A 16,690-nucleotide genomic window follows, 5' to 3' on the forward strand; every position below is an offset into this window, starting at 1 on the left:
TGCTAGAATTTTGGGACTGTCCCCAAAATCTACTGTGAATAGGGAGTCACAAAATAAAGTGAGTCCAAGGATCTAATAATGTATCTACATGAATATGAAAAAACTTACAATGCACTGGTAACCACATTAGGAGAACCCTCATGCTCTTGTCGAGTTTGAAGGGCATAAAGTCAACTCTGATGCTGCCCACTGGTTGAACTAGAATTGGAACCCTGCTAAGTCGAGCGACCTGCTGGAACTAATGAGGAGTTAGTCTAGACCTGCCGAGCAATCTCTTATTATATGGCCTAACTTGCCACACCCAAAGCATGTATCATTTCCTGCCATGCACTCATCCTTGTGGTTCTTACCACATCTCGTGTAGACTGGGTTGTTGCAACTAGTATTCATGATGACTTGGGACTTTGAGCCCGGTGATCTATAAAGAGTATCCTGTCTGAACTTAAGCGCTGGGCAGTAGCAGATTATGGGACTGGGGATGAAGAATTCTGGCAGAACTGTGAACGATTTCCACCATCTGACCTTCGCTGAGAGAAGTTGAAGTTGTTAGTCCTGGCCCTCTTATTTTCCATTTTTCCCCCTTGATCTTCTCTTCCTCAATCTGCTGAGCATGACCCATAAATATAGAGTGGTCCATCTTCTTAATAAACATAGCCGCCCTAAACTTCTTAACCACATCCTCAGAAACACCAAATACAAATTTGCTCATTTGGGCTTTAGAATCAACCACTATATTTAGAGCATACCTTTCTAACTGAGTAAACTTAAGTAAATGCTCCTTAACGCTGATACTACCCTACTTCAAGTTGGTAAACTCTTGAACTTTTTCTTCCCTTGGCTTAAGTGGAAAGAACCTATCCAGAAAGAAGTAGCAAACTCATCCCACTCTACAGGCCGTTCTTCTACACCTCTATCCTCCTTCCACTGATTAACCCAGGTATGAGCCATCCCTTATAATTTATAGGTATCTAAATCTACACTTTCACTCAAGGTGAAACCCATGTTCTCAGTCACCTTCTGCATACTATCCAAAAAATCTTGTGGATCCTCCTCAGAATTGGGCCAAAGAACACCGGGCGATTCATCCAAGTGAAGTATCGATCCTAGTTTCTGCCATATTCATTACTGGGTTGAATAGGGAAATAACTTGTTGATTATTCTGTGCAGCCATAGATTGAACCAATGCCATGAAAGCAATGCTTAATTGATCATAAAAACCTGCTCATTCGGAGGGTCTTCAGCAATAAGTAGTGGCAGTGGCTGGTCCCCATTTCTCTTTCCATCAACCTTTTTAGGAGACATTTTTTGTTAATGGGTAGAGAACGAGTTAGAAGAAGAAGATTAATTGAGCATACACTCCACTTCATGACATGAATGATGAAACAAGTATGACTTTCCTAAAATGTTTCGTAGCCTCTAGACCATAGGTGTGGCGCACTTAACACCCGTGAACAAGACTCTACTAAACATGCCTAGCAAATACCCCATGACACTTTAAACCTTGTTCTATAATACCAAGTTTTTCATGACCTAAGATTGACCCCTAGTCATAAAATGGTTCTTAGAGTCACAAGTGACCCCAAGCTAACTTTTTTCCTTGCATAAGCTATGATTACTGAAGAAAAGTAGCAAAATACCGAGAAAAAGGTAACTAAAAGAAACTAATACTAAATAATAATAAAGTCAATACTGATGTTGTCTAGAATACTCAATGAAACTAAAAACATGTCTAAGTTTCTATCTGTCTAAAAGCCTCTAAATCATAATGAGTTGCTGGGAAGGGTCCCCAACCAACTATAAATGACTGAAATAATGTAAAACACTAAAAATAAACAAATGTTATCTAGTCCTCGACTAATGAGGACTCACCAAGACTGCAGCTGAGTGGCACGTGGTCGAGGTAAGAGCGGTTCGTGTATTAAGTGTTTGAACTTATATTATGAGATAACATAGCACAAAAAAGTATGTGATCAATACTTTGAATGTACTGAGTATGTGATATGGGAAGCTAACTAGTATATATAAACTTAACATGAATTCATAAATATGTAAACTGAAAATAAGACTAAGTATAAACATATTCTGAATAAGTACTGAAAAATTGAATTCTGAACACTTGGTCAAGCAAACCTGGAAAAATTGAATACTGAACACTTGGTCAAGCAAACCTGAACTTAACATAAACTAAAATTGTACTGAGGACTGTGGGAGCTAACAATAATTGATATGCCCCAATCTGAGCTAATTGGGATCCAACCTATAACCCCAGTTGGAAGGGTGACAGTATCTTGCCTTGGGTACAAACATTGGCTGGTGTGGATACACTAAACTAATATCTCGAAGAACTTGGGCGTCATGCCTTTACTGATGAGGGGGCCTTATAACCTATAGTGACAATGTAGTTCTAGAATTAGGTACTACTACTAAAGGTCTCATGCCCAGATGACAAGAGAGTCATCATCTATTGGTTCAGTCGGTGCTAATATTTTTAACAACACAGGCATAATCTGAATTAATCATGAATATGAAAATTGAAGTACGTTTAAACTCCTAGGTATCGGGTATTCGTAACCTACTAGCTCTGTCTAATGTAATTAGACATAATAATGATTTTGGTGCATGATAATGAAATTTTACAATTTAGAGCCAATAAACTCAACAACTTTTCATGATGGGAAAATTCATAGTCTTGAACATTAAGGATCACTAATCTTATGGAAAGAACATATTTATGGTTTCATTAAACACATAAACTTATGAGAGTAGAGAATCTCATATTTGACCTGGAACTTAATTTAAGGAGAAGGGAATTTGGCTTGAAAATTTAAGAGTTCTTGTGACTCAATAGGTAAAAGGGACCCATTGATGAAATCCCACATACATGAAGTGAATTTCTCGGGGAATTGCTTAGAACTTGTACTTAAACTTGGAGAATACTATTCTGCTTTAGAGAAGAAAAAAATCTCTTCCCCTTTCGCTAAGTGTAAGGATTTTGGTGTTTATGAAGTGTTAAGGTAATTTAATCCCTCAATAACAAATAATTGAGTGCACAAACGACGTGGGTTTAGGGTTAAAAGGATAAGAAAATAGCATAAACCCCCTTTTAAGATCGTGCAAGATTTTTGGTTCCAGTCATCATGACTTACCCATTGACTCATTATGATTGGTCATGAGTCATAGTCTGCGTCTTGACCTGAGGTTCGGAGATCTGATCCCTCACTTATAAGGTAACGACTCCCCCATTCTAATTACTCATTAGGTCTGATAACAAGTTTTTAGGGGTAGTCATGGTCTTACACTAGATTTTTATTTTTCTTACTGGTGTGGCAATGGGTCTACGCAACAACTCATTATACCTCCAAAAAAGTTATAATTTATACTGATTATCACTAGGATAAAATTTGAGACCCTCACTTGAGTGGTAATAACTCAAATATAACTACTTATTACATCTGGTAATGACTTATTGCCAAAGTCATTATCACAGAAAGTTTGACAGGCCCTTAGGGAAATTTTCGAAAAAAATTTCCGCAACATTAAATTAAGGCGAGACTAGTGGCATTGGAAAGCTAATTTAGTGGCCTATTCTTTGATTAGTCTAGAGTTTAATAACTTGGGGTATTATATGGTGAGGGTCTCGAGAACAATCCTAGGGATCCTTCTCATCTTCGTGGATGACCCAGAGGTTGTGTACAACTACAATATGTGTCCCTCTGTAGGGGCTAGGATAGGGGTCCTCTACCAGACCCTATTCTAATTCTTAAGCAAAAAATTCTTCCACCTTAGCCAGCGGTGTACCAGGGACCACCCTAGGCTCCATCTGGGTTTATTTCTTCTTCAATGCTCCAAGATTCTTTATTTCAGTTGTTAGGGTTAGTTGGTGGTGGTCAACTAATAGTGCATAGTGTACAGATCAGAGTCATATGAAGGTGGGGGTACAACCTATAACTGCGACTCCCAGTGATACGGTTCCTTCTATGTTGATGGTTGCTCAACAGGTAATTGCTCAGCCAATAGTTGTCTAGCTTGCTATGTTTGTTGAGAAGTAGAAGATGTAGTGTAGATTCTTAAGATTAGCTCCACCTAGTATTTTTTGTGCTCCGAACGAGGATGCATATGAGTTTTTGATTTTTTATAAGGATAGGCTCCATAATTTGGGCCTTGTTGAGAATCGTGATGTGGATACACCATATTTCAGTTGGGCTTAGTTTCTTGACATTATTGGAGAGGTTATATGGATTCTAGACCTTTTGAATCTTCTCTTTCGACATGGACTCAGTTCTCTGAGATATTCTTAGTGAAGAATATGCCTCACAGCCTTAGCGATCGTCTAAGGGATTAGTTCTCTAGATTGGAGTAGGGTTCCATGACTGTTGTAGAGTATGAGGCTCATTTTCATGAGTTTTCTAGGCATGCAACTTTTATTCAAGATACAAAGTATGAGAGAGTTTGTTTCTTTATCAGAAGTTTGAGACTTCTCCTTTGTATGTCTACTCAGAGTTTGGTTGTTGCTTGTAGGTATTTTACAGAGGTTTCTAATCATGCTCAAATTATGAAGAAGGGCAATTTTAGTAAGAGCCATAGTAGTTCCTAGTTCAAAAGTATCCATTTTATGATAGATATCCCCTGTTCTTATCCTATTAGTCTCAAAGTAAGTTTAGTCGACCAGTTTAGGCAACACTTCAAATTAATGATGTAGGTCAGTCTACTGATAATGATCGCCCTGCTCAGAACAGTGTTCAGTCTTTGAAAGGTTCATCTTCATGTCATTCTAGATGTAGTGGTTGTTCTGGGTAAGCCAAATCTATTAGTTCATGTTTATCTCAAGTATCATGTTATAGCTATGGAGATTTTGGTCACTATTTATGAGATTTCCCTATCGTGGGGTGAATATTGCCTCATCTTAGAGTGTTCCCCCTATTAGAGAAGTTCATCCCCCAGCTAGGAGTGGATATTAGGGTTGTAGGGGTGTACTCAAGGAGGTTCTTAAGCAAGCAAGATAGGAGGCCAGTTAGGAGCCCAGACAGGTGGTAGGTGTGGTCAGTTGTATGTAGTACCTACTAAACCCAAATCTGAGTCTTTAGATATTGTTATTACAGGTATGATTTTTGTGTACCATCAGTCGTGTCTTGCTATATTTGATCCATAATCCACGTACTCTTATTTGTTTGCTTATTATGCTCTACAACTAAAGTTCTCTTGGGATTTATTATTTGTACCCTTGAGTCTATCTACTCTCGTAGGTACTTCTTTAGTAGTAGATCGAGTTTTCAGATCCTGTGTTATGACTGTTAGAGATATTGATACTCATAATGATCTTATTATTCTAGATATGGTTGATTTTGGTGTGATTCTGGTCATGAACTAGTTATCCCACTATCATGTAGTCATGGATTATTTTGCCAGGACCATTATCTTAGCCATGCTCAGCGTATCCCCAGTCGTGTGATAGGGAGTAATTACCCGTGAGCCGAAGGGGATTATTTCTTTTGTTCATACTAGGAGGATTATTTTGAGGGGTTACATGTCATATCCCACTTATATTTGTGATACTAGTATGGAGAGTCTGTTGCTTGACTCTACTGCTACAGTTAGTAAGTTTCCTAATGTATTCCCTACTGACCTTCCTAGTATTCCCCCTATCCATAAGACTAATTTTACTATTGACCTTGAGTCTGGCACCTGACCTATTTCTATGGCACCTTACCATATGGCTTCTACCGATCTAAAAACCCTAAATTATCAGCATCAGAATCTTCTTGGTAAGGGTTTTATTAGACCAAGTGTCTGATCATACTCACAAATACCATAGTTTGGATATAGGATGGTCAATATCAATAAAGCTTAACTCACATTGTGGTCGAATCCTTGAGGAGTGAGTCTAATCCTCAAAAACTATAGGAGTTAGTAGCATCTAAGTGTATGCCAATAGTATAAACAAGGTAAAATGCATGAATAAAAATGGGGGGATTGGTATGGAAAGTTCTTTTATAAAAATCAAATCACACTACCAACTAAAAGCGACTATTAAAGTTAAAATTCCAATATGAGACAAAACTTGGGATTAGGTCTTCCTAGGGGCAAATAATGCATGGGTCATGATAATTGAGTGCACATTGTAGTCATCAACTACGTGGGTAGGCTAAGTTAGGAATTCTTGAGGCTAGTTTGTCAACAAAACCTCAAGATTGTCATCCATGGACCCTGATACCTCATAGATGTGCAATCAAATCCACTTAACACCTTAATTAGGCATTCCTATTTCTAGGAAGATTCCTAAGAGTTAGCCAATTCTCAACTCGCCCTTATTTCTAAGATAGTGAAAAGAGAAGAAACTATATCTACTATTGCTCCCTATTGCCTTGTCACCCATATCCCTATTTGAAGGATGATATAGGATTCAAAAGTTCACTCATATCCCTTATTCAAGGATGATGTGAGCTTTTGATAATTTAGGGTTTTTAACCATAAATCCATTTTAGGAATTTGGGGTTTTCGCCCACAAATCCCAACTAAATCAAGCGAGTAATAGCACAATCCACAATTAATGACCAAATAAATACACTAATAAATCACAAGCCATATATATTTGCTCGCTATTTCAAAATAATCCCAAGATAAATTGCTTAGCTACTCATAAAGTTAGAAAAAAGAATTATACCAAATTGATTGTTTAATACTTCCATTAAACCTCTCAATCAAGAGTAATCCAATATCCAACTTCAATTGCAACCAAAATTAATTGAAAAATTAAACACACTAAATTTCCCCAATTTGGTAGGTTTACAAAATGTCCAATTTCAAGTTTCAAAGTTGATGATTTCAAAATACGAAAGGGCTTTAGCCTTTTAAAGGATTTGGGGTCAGTTACATAAATTTATGAAATTTCCCTTGGCCAGAAACTCGTATTACCGCGATTGCGAGCACCGGGGTTGCCTTTCGATCATCATGACCACTGGCTTTGACCTAGCTTAACTGTCTGCAATTCCGGCCCTCATACCGCGATCGCGGTAACTAATACCATGTCTTCTGGCTCTTGCACTCTTTTCTTATTTTGATCTCTTTTGAGTTCAATTCTACTTCTTTCCTTCTCATCACTTGTATACCTGCAAAATGTGGAAATTAGTGCATTCAACTAACAAAATTATCTCATACATACCTTTAAATCATAGTAGTGTGCACAAACTTTTGATGTAAATGACTGGTAAATTGACCACTCATTCGTATATCTCCTTAGGGAGCTCCTGTATTGTTTTTAAGGAAGAAAATGGCATTATGCGATTGCATATTGATTATAGGAAGCTTTATAAGGTGATTGTGAAGAACCATTATCCTATGCCTAACATTAATAATTTTCTTGACTAGCTTCAGAGATCAGCAATGTTTTCTAAGATTGAATTAATATTTTGTTACCATCAGTTGAAGATTCAGGTAAAGGATATCCCTAAGATAGCTTTTTGTTCCCATTATGGTCATTATGAGTTCCTTGTAATGTATTTTGGGTTGACTAATTCCCCAACCACATTTATGTATTTGATGAACCAAATGGTCAGACCTTATTTGGATCCTTTATGATTGTGTTCATTGATGATATCCTTGTGTATTTGAGAAGAAGAGAGGAGCATGCATAATATTTGAGGATTGTGCTCCAGATTTTGAGAGATCATGTGCATTTTATCAAGTTCTCTAAGTGTTAGTTTTGGATTAAGTCAATGACATTCCTTGGACATGTTGTGTCTAAGGATGGTACTATGGTAGACCCAGCTAAGATTGAGGCAATTTGTGAATGGGCTAGACCTACATCTCCGACTGAGGTTCATAGCTTTATTGATTTGGCTGGTTATTATAGATGATTCGTCGAGTATTTTTCTACTATTTCAACACCTATGATAAGATTAACTCGAAAGGAGGTACCTTTATGATGGTATGAGGAGTGTGAGTAGAGCTTTGGAAAGCTCAAGGATTTCCTTACTTTTGCTCCTATTCTAGATCTTTCTATTGAGGGTAAGGGATTCATCATGTTTTGTGATTCTTCCGGTGTTGTTCTAGGTTGTGTATTGATGCAGTAGGATCGTACAATTCATTATGCTTCAAGAATGTTTAAGGTTCATGAGTGCAATTACCCATACATGATTTAGAGTTGGCGATGGAAGTTTTCGTGCTTGAGATTTGGAGGTAGTATCTTTATGGCATGTATTATGAGATTTTCACTGATCATCGTAGTCTTCAGCATCTTATGACCTAGAAGAAGCTTAATTTTAGGTGGCGTAGATGGATGGAGTTGCTTAAGGATTATGATATTTTCATCTTGTATCATTTGGGAAAGGCTAATGTAGTATCATATGCCTTGAATCAAAAGGCTTCAAGTATGTGTACATTGACTTATATTATAGTTTCTCAAAGGCCGTTGACACGGGACATTTAGTACTTAGAAAACTTGATAGTTTGTCTTGATATTTTAGGTCGTAGGAGGATTCTTGCTAGTGTTGAGGCTAGATCTTTGCTTTTTTAGTAGATTTGGGGTCGTCAATTTGAGGATAGTAAGCTTTGTTTCCTTTGTGATCAGGTGAGGAGTGGTGAGATCAAGAGGAACACCATAGATTCTAAGGGTGTTTTACAATTTGATTGCCACATTTATATTCTAAAGAGTGATGGCCTTACTCAGTTAATTTTGCATGAGGCTTATAGCTCTAGATATTCTATTCATCAAGGTACAACTAAGATGCTTAGATATTTGAGATAGGTTTATTGGTGGAGTGGTTCTTTTCCTTTTTTATTAGCAGAAAAAGGTTGAGCATTAGTGACCAGGTGGTTTGATTTAGAGATTGTCCATTCCAAATCGGAAGAGGGAATAGATTACCATGGATTTTTAGTGGTTTTCCCCACACTTCATGTGGTTTTGATGGTATTTGGGTCATCGTGGACCAATTGACCAAATCAGCAGATCTCCTTCCTATTTTTATCTCTTTGAGCGATTAGCTTGAATCTATGTGCGTGAGATATTTCTCTTACATGGTGTGACCATATCTATTATTCAGACCAGGGTTCCGTATTAACTTTTAGATTTTAGAGAGCTTTTCTGGAAGAGTTGGGTACTCAGGTGGATCTTAGTACAGCCTTCTATCCGCAGACTGATGGCCAATCCAAGCAGACTATTCATGTGCTTGAGGATATTCTTTGAGCCTGTGTTATAGATTTTGGAGGATAGTGGGAGGATTACTTAGCCTTGGAAAAGTTTGCTTATAATAATAGTTATTATTCGAATATAGAGATGACGCCTTTTTAGGATTTATGTGGCAAGAGATGCCGTTCTCCAATTGGATGGTTTGAGAATTTTGAGATTCATCCATGTGTTACTGATTTCCTTCAGGAGTCATTTGATAGATTCAAGGTAATTCATAATAGGTTGAGAGCAGCTTAGAGTAGGTAGAAGGCCTATGCAGACCGTAGGCTCCATGCCTTGAGATTTGGAGGTGGTGATTGAGTATTTCTTTGAGTATCACCCATGAAGGATGTGATGAGGTTCAGGAGGAAGGGCAAGATGAGCCTAGATATATTGGACCATTCGAGATTCTTCACATAACTAGAGAGGTGGCTTATCATTTAGCTTTACCTCTAGATTTTATTGTTGTCTATCTAGTTTTCCTTATTTCTATGTTGCAGCTAGATGAACGGTTGCCTTTATAGAGGAACTAATGCTTATTTTAGCTAAAGATGTTAGGCAGCTGTGCACTAGAGAGATTTTTGTAGTTAAGGTTCAGTGGAGGAGACCACTTAGTAGATCGAGAGCAAGATGTGGACCCAATATCCTTATTTGTTCAAGACTTCAGGTACATCCTAATCCTTAAGATTTGCGGATAAAAGTTCCTTTGGCAGTGGATATTGTAATGACCATCTAGGATATTTTTCTATATTCCCACTAATTTTTGCTATTAGAGATTTTCTATAGCTTTTCCAAGTCACTTATGACTTGCTGGAACTGACAATACGATCACCGAATATTTTGTTTTGTTTCAGAGCCAATTTCCTATTTTAAAGTCTTTAGTGGTTCCAAATGGTCATCAGGCAAAAAATTTAGTTACATAACCTCGAATACAAATTTGACTATTCTAGCAACTTCAGAATATCAATTATTGGGTAAGAGAACTCTTGGTTTCGGTCCTCAGGCACACAATCTCTTTTTAACCTATTGTTTAGAAAGTTAAGAAATTAGAAATTGGGTGTGGGACCCATATTTCATCAAAATAAACTCGAATGGAAATTTTGACTACGCCATTGAGCTCAAAAAATCATATTTGGTATGATATATAGTTCATTTGTGTTTACAAGATTTTGGATGAATCTCGAGGGCTTATTAGAGACCTGGAAAATTCCAAGTCTCAGCTATGATCTGTTGCACACACGATCGTGGGCCTTGGATTGTGATCGTGATCTGCTAGCACCAATAAGTGTTGCGATTGCGACACTTCAAGTCATAAATGTGACTCCCTTGCTAGTCAGCCAGAACCACAATCACAAAGGTAAATGTCGTGATCGTAACTTTTGAGTCAGAGGCCCTATGTTGCAATAACAACTGATGAGTCATGATAGCGACTCCCAAGAACCTGGTATGGGTATAAATACCCTATTTTTGCCTAATTTTACCCATTTTTCACTTAATTTCTTGAGAACTAAACCCTAAATAATGAGATAACTAGGGATTGAAGCATGTGGGTGATTTGGGACTCTTGATTAACGTTTATTTCTTGATTCTCCTTCGGAGTTAGATTCATGGTTGATTTTTCCATTTTTTGACCAAAAATTCCAAAACCTAGGGGCTTGATTTTAGCCCCAAATTAGATAAAAATTCACCTATTTTTTAGGATAATGATTCCTTGAGCATGTGGGAACATTGGGTTGGTTTCAAAAATATGATTTTCTATAAATTGAGCCAACATGGGAGTTTGGGTGTTTTTGAACGCAATGAACAATGGTGTAATATGGGTATCTTTATTCTCATATTGATGAGTAAAATGTGGTTTTGATTGATTGGCATCTTGGAGAAGCTTCTTGAACTGGAAAAGCAGTAATTTAGCATATCAGTGAGCTTTCTTAAATGTCCAGGTAGGCTAGGTTTTACCCTGTGTTAGACTGAGCTACTTTATAGTATATTTATGATATTATGTTATATTTGGAATGGTTTTTAGGTGTTTGTATGATAAATTGAAATATTTGGGATTATTTATTCCTATTTTAGGTACAATTGACCTTGTAGGCTCTTCTTAGGATGGAAACACCTTAGTTACTCAACTAATGAGAAGATATCCTTGGTTACTTGAGTTTAGGATAAAACTTAATCAAACTGCCTTACCATGGCTTAAATTGATCTAGTTTCTCTATATTAGGAGAAATTGTTATCCTAGGACTAGTTGTGTCTTGTTCGACATCTAATAATGCACTTAGATACATTAGCCTAGTCTGGGGTAGAAACTACTTGGTAAATGATTCTGAGGATTTAAAAGTGGGCTCTTCGATCCTTCTAGGCCAATATTTGTGATAGTTATCTAACGCTCTTGATATGCTTGTGTACATTTAGGAAGATGGTTATTTTTGTCTTATTTAGATTCCTTGGTACTTGTTGGTTATGATGAATAACGTTGAAACTAATGCCTAACGATTAGTCTATAAATGATTTATTGATTAAGCTTATGATATTGATGAGCTATTGAGTATGATATTGATTTGGATGTTGATTGGGCTACTATTATACAATTGAATGTGCCCTTGAATTTGATATAGACTTATCCATTAATTATTATATTGATTATGCTATATCTATAGACTATGCCATTGATTAACTATTGATCAAGCTATTGATAAGCTATCTCTTATGCTAATAATAAGTTATTAATTAGCCTATTGAGAAGTAATTGCCTATGCCTTGATAATGTGAATTAATTATGTCAGTAATCATGTTTATTAACTATATTGGTGATTATGCTATTGATTGTATTAAAGATTGTGCTTATTTTCTAGAGTTCACAATTTTGATTATGATCATTGGTCATGTTATGCTATATTATATTAATGGTTATGCTATTAAATAATTTGATGATTATAATATTAGCCATATTGATGATGATATTGATTTATATATATGTTTGGAAAGGCTGGAAGATGATTATGATGTATATGCTCGGCAAGGTCGGGGGATGATTATGATGATATATTTACCCGGCAAGGCCGGAGGATGATTATGATGATATATTTACCCGGCAAGGCCGGAGGATGATTATGATGATACACATGCCCGGCAAGACCAAAAGAAGACTATGATGATTTTTATGAAGATATTGTTGAATATCCATATAGGTTTTAGTCCGACTATATGTATTACACTATAATGATATACTTATAATGATATGATAACATTAGGGTACCATATTGACAATCTAGCTAAGTTGAAAATAAGGAAAAGGTATAACGTAGAATGATATGAATAGATACTAGTGACACAATGATTAGTTGATAATTATTGGTAGTTGATAAATATTGGCTAGTTGACAAAACCCAAGGCAATATTCCTACAGCAGAGTCAAACCACACATCTCCAATAAATAGAAGGGAGTACATAATCAAAGATTCCATCAGAATATCCCAAAACCTAGTGTCATAGTGTAAGAACGAACTAAATACATCTCGAATGTTAGAAATATACAACTGATAGTCTAAAAGTATCACACTGATTCTCAATATACAAAAATAAGACACAATATAAACAAGAGGAGGTAATAGATCAACTCCATAATCATAGACCGACCACTACCTTGAAAGTACTCCAAATTCCACTTGTGAGGCGCACTCATACCTTGATCTTCACTGAAAGGGTGCAGTAAGAGTAGGTATGGTCAACTTGTACTTAGTAGGTAGTCTAGACCAATTGAGCAAAGTAGAAAATAAAGGATATAAAATACACTCTATGGGCTCGTCGCTTGCAATCAAAAAATATCCACAATGGTAGCCCACACCGTTGCCACTAATAGTTGTACAATATACATATATTCCAAATACAAGTACGAGAACAGAACACAATGAATAGACCCAAATCAGATACATCAAAGAGGTACAAATAGATAGATATCACATCAAGAATGCAAATACAACACAAAATATACATAAAATGTAAAACGCAATGAAGATAATGATGATGATGATGTACTGCATGAGACAGCTGCACAACCTCCATATACACCTATCGAGTTGTTATCCTGAGGTTGGATCCATGGGGGATTCTTCAACCCATACACAATCCAATATCCAATACCAACATCCATAACTTCTCTCAGCAAATACATTGATTGAGGGTTTTTAAAGATGTCACATTTCAGTCAAGAAAAGCCAGTATTTCTAGTTTTTTCACGGTGGTACCAATGTTTCATAAAAGTATATGATATGAGGATGTAATGCCCACAACCAACCAGAATGAAAATTTCTATATCCAACCAATATACCAATCATGTGAGCCAAAATTCCTTCAATATGCTAACCATCCATGAATTTGATGTAATCCACATGCCAATAGAGTAAATACACAGCAATATGCCATTGATACCACAGAAATTCCAATTTAGGCTTTTTCATCAGAAAAGATACAACCAAATATACATACACAAGGCCAACAACTTCATATAAGACCCCACACGATTACACATAGCAAATAATGTCTCTAAATGACCAAATAGCAATAAAATAGGCCACCACATGGGCACAATATAATAATACAAACTTTTCCATGATTGGTTCCCACACCCGTAACATGATTTTTCACTAATCTACTCTAAAGAAAATTAATCCATAACCTATTTGTAATGCCAAAAATAGATCCAAAAAGCCTTCAACATAGAGCTTTCTCCTCATGAGTGGACCCAAAAACAAGTAAAACATACAATTATGGAATTTACGCGTTAAAAGAAAACCAATGATACCAATATTGCTCATTTTTTGGTCGAGATCAAAATGGACCCACAAACTAGGTTTTCAAAAGGGGGTAAAACTAAATTTTAGTGTAAAGATATATTGCCCAAGATTAAAGGAACTCACAGAAGAAAACTCAAGTGAAAATGAGTTAAAATTTGAGAAATTACTAATTTTAGGTCTTCCGAGCCAAAATCCCCAAATTCCACTTTGGAATTCAGGTTTTAGCAAGATTTAAATAATAAAAATAGAAGAAAGAAATTGAAATAGGGATTTGGAGCTTACCCATACTTTAAAATGAAAGAAATCGCCAAAAGACTTGAAACTCCAAGCTCCAAGTCTCAAAAATAGTAAAAAAATCACGAAAATGTGGAATTTAACCCACCCAGGGATCACTTAAGCGACCATCGGGTTGCTTAGCAGACGTTACTTAATTAATCAGGTGTTTATTATGTGATACCCGCCTTTTTGCATAAGAGACTTGGATACCGCCTAAGCTACAGTCGCCTACGCGATGGGGGAGTCGTTTAAGTGATACCCCCAGTTGGCTGCCAGGTTGTTTAAGCGACCAAAATCACCTAAGCAGGTGCATTAGTTGGAGACTCAAAGAATTTTAAATCTCCATGGACCCCTTGGGATTTATCCAAAATCTTCAGAATACAAACGAGCTATGCTACTAAAATAAATTTGACCCTCCAAACTCAATAGTAACATCAGATTTTTGAAAAATGTTATTTTCACAAAGTTGACCCCTGGAACCCAATTTCACAACTTTTTGAACCGAGCATCAAAATTAGATACAAAAGTCATAAAATCATATCAACCGTATTACCAACCTAAACTCAACATTTTACATTTGGTGGCATAGTTTGTTTTGCCATCTGATGCATAGATCAATAAATGTTGACCAATGTCAACTACTAAACCTTTTTAACCACCAAAAATCATAAACTCACACAAATTAAACCAAAATGTATTGGAAATCATACCAATCATTCCAAACCCCAGAAATACCACAAAGCAACCACGAGGAGGGGTAAAATAGTCAAATCATACAAAATGAATAATTCACAAAAATTATCAGAAAATAGGTCATTATATTATCCACCACTAAGATTGTAGTTCATCCTCAAACTAAAGGCGAAAGAAATACCTGAATCAGCAAAAAGCTAGGGACAACTACCACGCATATCAAACTCGACCTCCTAAGTAGCCTCATATATAGGTAGGTATGTCTCCTGGACCTTAACCATTGGGATATATCTAGAATGCAACAGTCTAACCTCCCTAGCTAGTATAGAAATGGGCTCCTCAACAAAAGACAACCTCTATCTAACTGACTGAATCCTAGAAAATGACATGATGCTCATTTGGAATATAATGTTAAACCATAAACACGTGAAAAACTAGATGAACAACTGATAAATTTTGGGGTAATGCTAAATCATAAGACACATCCCCAATAGTTTAAAAATTCTCAAAAGGTCCAATATACCTGGGTCTAAGCTTGCCCCTCTTCCCAAATGTTATCAGACTTTTTATGGGCGACACATTAAGGAAGACTGGATCACCAATAATAAATCTCATGCCATAAAGTCTACTACCTTTATAGCTCTTCTACCTAATCTGATCCTCTCAAAGTCTATCATGAATAACTCAAACTCTATCTAAAAACTCATGAAGCAAGTCTATACCTTTAGGTCTAACCTCAGTAACCTCAAACCAACCAACTAGAGAGTGACAGTGCCTGCCTTACAAAGCCTCTAAAAGAGCCATCTTAATACTTGAATGGTAACTATTATATGCAAACTCCACCAAAGCTAGATACTTCTCCCACGGACCTCTAAAATCCATGACACAAGTATAGAACATATCTTCCCAAACCTAAATAGTCTGCTACAACTGATCGCTATTCTGGGTGTGAAAACCTTTACTACGATCAACCTAGGTACCTAACTCTTCTAGAAAGTCTTCTAAAAGTGAGATATAAATGTTAAAACTTGATCTGAAATGATAGACACTCGCACAATACAAAAACAAATTATCTAACAAATATAGACACGGGCCAACCTCTAATCATTGAAAGATACCTAAACTAAAATGAAATGGGAAGATTTGGTCAATTTATCTACACGAACCAAGTACTATCAGAACCAGGAGAAGTACGAAGCAAACCAGTCACAAAGTCCATAGTGATCCATTCCCATTATCACTCAAGAATGGATAACCACTGAAGCTAATCAACCACGAGATCTCAAATGCTCTGCTTTCACCTATTGACAACATAGGCAATGAGCAACAAAATATGCTACATCCTCTTGCATACCACCCCACCAATAATGTTGTTTCAAGTCACGAAACATCTTAGTCACTTCTGGATGGATGGAATACTTGGAACAATGAGCCTCTTCCAAAAACAATTTATTTTAATAACCCACTCTCTGCTTACTAACTAGGCCTCCAATCCTTAAAACACTATTTGAACCAAGGGAATCTTTCTTAGTCTCACCACTCAATACCTTATCCTATATCAGTGTCAATCTAACTTTATCAAACTGATAAGCTCAAATTTCCTCCATCAAAGAAGACGCAACCTCCATAAATGCCAAAATATATACAATCATAGAAATATCAAGGCTAACTATTTGGTTATCCAAAGGCTAAACCTCTAAGGCCAAAGGTCTCTCCTACATCAAAAGATGCTCCAAGCTACCCATTCTAGTCAACTTTCAGCTTA

General features: G+C 36.5%; 1 protein-coding gene across 1 annotated transcript in view; it reads right to left on the bottom strand.

The window, feature by feature from the left end:
* Positions 1–442: 442 nt before the first annotated feature.
* The window catches only part of LOC124886609, a 37,629-nt gene continuing 21,381 nt past the window's right edge, over positions 443–16,690 (bottom strand). The window contains exons 5-8 of the mRNA XM_047395455.1: positions 7,022–7,106; positions 1,219–1,287; positions 1,015–1,110; positions 443–754 (exon numbers count right to left, since the gene is read on the bottom strand). Of these exons, the coding sequence (XP_047251411.1) occupies positions 443–754; positions 1,015–1,110; positions 1,219–1,287; positions 7,022–7,106 (562 nt within the window). The remainder of the gene's footprint in view (positions 755–1,014; positions 1,111–1,218; positions 1,288–7,021; positions 7,107–16,690) is intronic.

This window comes from Capsicum annuum, chromosome 8, assembly GCF_002878395.1.
Source record: "Capsicum annuum cultivar UCD-10X-F1 chromosome 8, UCD10Xv1.1, whole genome shotgun sequence".
In the NCBI taxonomy this organism is placed as follows: domain Eukaryota; kingdom Viridiplantae; phylum Streptophyta; class Magnoliopsida; order Solanales; family Solanaceae; genus Capsicum; species Capsicum annuum.